Here is a 3202-nt window from a genome sequence, read left to right as displayed (position 1 = left end):
TGTGTGTGTGTGTGTGTGTGTGTGGCATTCACGAGAAAAGTCGCGAGAGAGCAGCTGCCATTCGCCCTGCAGGCACCACGGGTGTATGCGCATGCATACACGAACACACAGATGGCAACAGAGACCTCACAGGGAACACCACCGGTAGTTCACACACACACACACACATATATATATATATATATATATATTATATACATATATACATATGCGTGTGTACCGGTGGCACAGTTATCACCTACACTTAGGAGCTGTGGTACGCCACGCAACGGAGCCAGCGGGAATGTCTGTCGCGCCGCCACCACGTGCGCCCACCAGAAATTTCATCTGTTACCGCTACTTTTACAGAAAGTCTTGCCCCATCTGGGCGAGGAGAGACACAACGGGCTGGAAGCGGCCCTGCGCGCCATGCACAAAGCGCTCCTCCGTCACAAGCGTCGACTGACGCAGCAGGAAGACGAGCTCGTCGCGCAGCGCCTCTCGCAGGGATGTGTTAGTGGTGAAGAGAAACACCTCCGCCTCCACGTCCTTGTGGACAGAGCGGTAGCCGTAGTTTGTGCTGCCGTAGGCCACGAGGTACGGCGCCTTCACGTACCCCCACACCTCCCCTTCTTCACTCTTTGAGTTTGTGCAGCCGTTGCCATTGCTGATGTGGTCCTTGCCACCCGCCGCAGCCCCACCGTCTTCCCTCTCAACGAACCACAACCCCTTGGCGTGAAACGTCAGCCCGTCAACGCTGAACTCCCGCACACGCACGCGGTCAGCGCAGCCGTACTCCCGCATCAAATAAAAAAACGCCCGTTCAAGCTGCAGGTAGAAGAAGGGAATGTACCCCGCAAAACCCCGTGCACCACGCCACCCGTTCGTATGCACACTCGCTGTGATGAAGTCGTAAGCGCTCCTGCTCGCCAATAGCTCGTCCACGAACCGGGCGTACATGTTGAGGTATGGCGAGGTAAGGTAAATGTGTGTCGACGCCGGCGCCATGTGGAGGAGCCGCTGCACGACAAGGGAGTCGTGGAACACATTTGCCCGTGCACACTGCAGCGTCGGGAACAGGTATGTGTCGTACGACTTGTCGTTTGGTATCGCCGCAGCTGCTTTTACTGCTCGAGCGGCGAACTCCTGCAGCAGGTGATTTGCCTGTACGCTGAAGGCGGCGCTTTCTGCGGAAGGGTCGATACCCATTGTGTTAGGGAGAATGACAAGATCACTCTTCTTGTGCAACGTGGGCTTCCTGCCGCTACCGCCCTGGCTGGCAAATGCCTTTCGGCAGACGACACGATGCGACATGCTGCAGAGCGTGTGGACGAGGTCGGAGAACCACGCGGCGACGTACGCATTGTCCTCGATCACGACATACCGGTCCATGCGAGTAGCAAAGTAGTCGTCGGAGAGGTTGGCGCCGCTAAGAATGGTGTCGCGACCGTCAAAACAAAATATCTTCGTATGCTGCACGCCGAGCGCCTCTTTGGCGCGGCCGAAAGGCGAAGCAAGGCGATTCCAGCGGCACGGCGACTGAAAGAGGCACAGCCTCACCTGCACGGCTGGGCCGCTTGCATCGCTGTCGGCATCGCCACCATTGTTGCCACTGCTATTGTTAATATTGTTGTCGAGTGCGGTGGCACTCTCAGTGGAGTGCGCCAGTGTAAGCAGCTGCTTCAGTGTGAGGAGGTTGCGGCGGTCATGCATGCGGTTGTGGTCAAGCAGGATGCAAATGTCAAGCCGCTGCCCGTCCCGCACAGCTTCAGAGACTCTGTTCTCCAGGCACGCGACGAACTCTGTGGAGAGTGGGCCGTCGCCAATGTAGAGCGCCGACATGACGATGCTGCGCCGCGCAGCCCGCACTCGCTTCCGCAGCTCCTCGTAGAACTCTGTGGGGCGTGTCAAGATACGCACCGTCTCCGCCCGCACCGGCAGCGTGCAGCACGTCTGCTGCAGGAACGCCAGCATCTCCGCCTGCTGCGCGTGCAGCGGCGACTGCAGCGTGTCGAGGGGCGGCACCTTCGCCCGGCTAGCGTGGGCTGTCGGGAAGAAGAAGTCAAGGCCACACCCGCGCGCCAGTGCTGCTGCGGCTGCGGGGTGGCCAAAGGCGCTGAGCGTCAGCAGCGCGGCAACCGCGAGCACCACGAGATACGCAGCGAGGAGGGTCATTGCACTTTCCCGAACGCGTAGCAACGGCTACCTACACCTACGCGCCGCCGTGAACTTCTACACGAACCCAAAAAGAAGCAACAGCAAAAGCAATGACGGGCCCAACAGTGTGAAACAAGCACCGCAGATGACACCCCACCCCACGAAATACAATTTCTCTCTCTCACTCGCGCTCGCACCTGATCCCTTACAGAGGTCTGGCGGCGTTTCACGCATCCCCTGGCACCCCGCAGCCATGCGCCACCAGCAGCGCAATGAGCGACTCGTAGATGCGCTCGTCGCCGTCGAGCCCGCCGCACGTGAAGGCCTCGCTGTAGCCGAAGCGCACTTCCACGGACCGCCCACCTTCTTCCTTTTTTTCTGATGTGCGCCACGGCACGCACGCCGTCACGGTGCGGCCCCGAGGCGTGAGCGGCCGGATGGACCGCACCGCTGCTGCTGCGTCGATGCACGGCAGCAGACTCGCGCAGTCGTCAATCTGCGCGGCGAGTTCCTCCGCAGCGGTGTGTGCGACATCGTCAGAGGACGACAGCGTGGAGGCGCGGGAGAAGCGCCGACTCTCCCCCATGCTTCTCTCCTCCCCCTGTGGAGCGACAAGCCGAATGAAATAAAAAAAAAAAAGAAGAGAATTCATGAGCGGGCAAGATGCATGTCACGTCGCTTTCCCCCTCCCCACACCGGCTGCCCCCATGCCCCTTCGTTATCATCTCACTCATGAGAGAAGCACGTTATTTTGAATGTGATTTTAGTAGTAGTAGTAGTAGTAGTAGTAGTAGTAGTAGTAGGTGTTGCTTCTGTGGTGGCGGTGGCACCATAGCAGCAGGCGAGGAATCCACCGCGCCTCCACCACTCCCATTTTCTCTCTCCCTCCCCCTTGCGGTGTTGGGCTAATTCTTCGCCGCAGCCGTTGCTGCCGCTGCTCCTGTCTTCTTCCTCACGGGCTCGGCATTCATGAGCTCCACCGGGTGCGTCGTGCAGCTGCCGAGGTCCGCCGCCTTGCCCACCGCCTTGCGTGCCGCGACGGCGGCGTCCCACTCGCGCAGGATGT

The 3202-nt window shown here is 59.7% G+C and overlaps 3 protein-coding genes across 3 annotated transcripts; all 3 read right to left on the bottom strand.

Annotated features, from left to right (window-relative positions):
• Positions 1-342: 342 nt before the first annotated feature.
• Positions 343-2154, bottom strand: DQ04_06511020 (phosphatidylglycerophosphate synthase; the record flags this gene model as incomplete). The annotated part of the gene is made up of 1 exon (XM_009314743.1): positions 343-2154. The coding sequence occupies one exon, from the start codon at positions 2152-2154 to the stop codon at positions 343-345; it is 1812 nt and encodes a 603-aa protein (XP_009313018.1).
• A 208-nt stretch (positions 2155-2362) lies between these two features.
• On the bottom strand, positions 2363-2722 carry DQ04_06511010 (hypothetical protein; the record flags this gene model as incomplete). The annotated part of the gene is made up of 1 exon (XM_009314742.1): positions 2363-2722. The coding sequence occupies one exon, from the start codon at positions 2720-2722 to the stop codon at positions 2363-2365; it is 360 nt and encodes a 119-aa protein (XP_009313017.1).
• A 140-nt stretch (positions 2723-2862) lies between these two features.
• Positions 2863-3202, bottom strand: DQ04_06511000 (hypothetical protein; the record flags this gene model as incomplete). The annotated part of the gene is made up of 1 exon (XM_009314741.1): positions 2863-3202. A coding segment is annotated over one exon (340 nt), but the record flags the coding sequence as incomplete, so codon positions are not given.

This window comes from Trypanosoma grayi, assembly GCF_000691245.1.
Source record: "Trypanosoma grayi strain ANR4 Tgr_651_V1, whole genome shotgun sequence".
Lineage (NCBI taxonomy): Eukaryota > Euglenozoa > Kinetoplastea > Trypanosomatida > Trypanosomatidae > Trypanosoma > Trypanosoma grayi.
The sequence above is the reverse complement of the archived record's forward strand: the minus strand, read 5'-3'. Positions and strand labels throughout refer to the sequence as shown.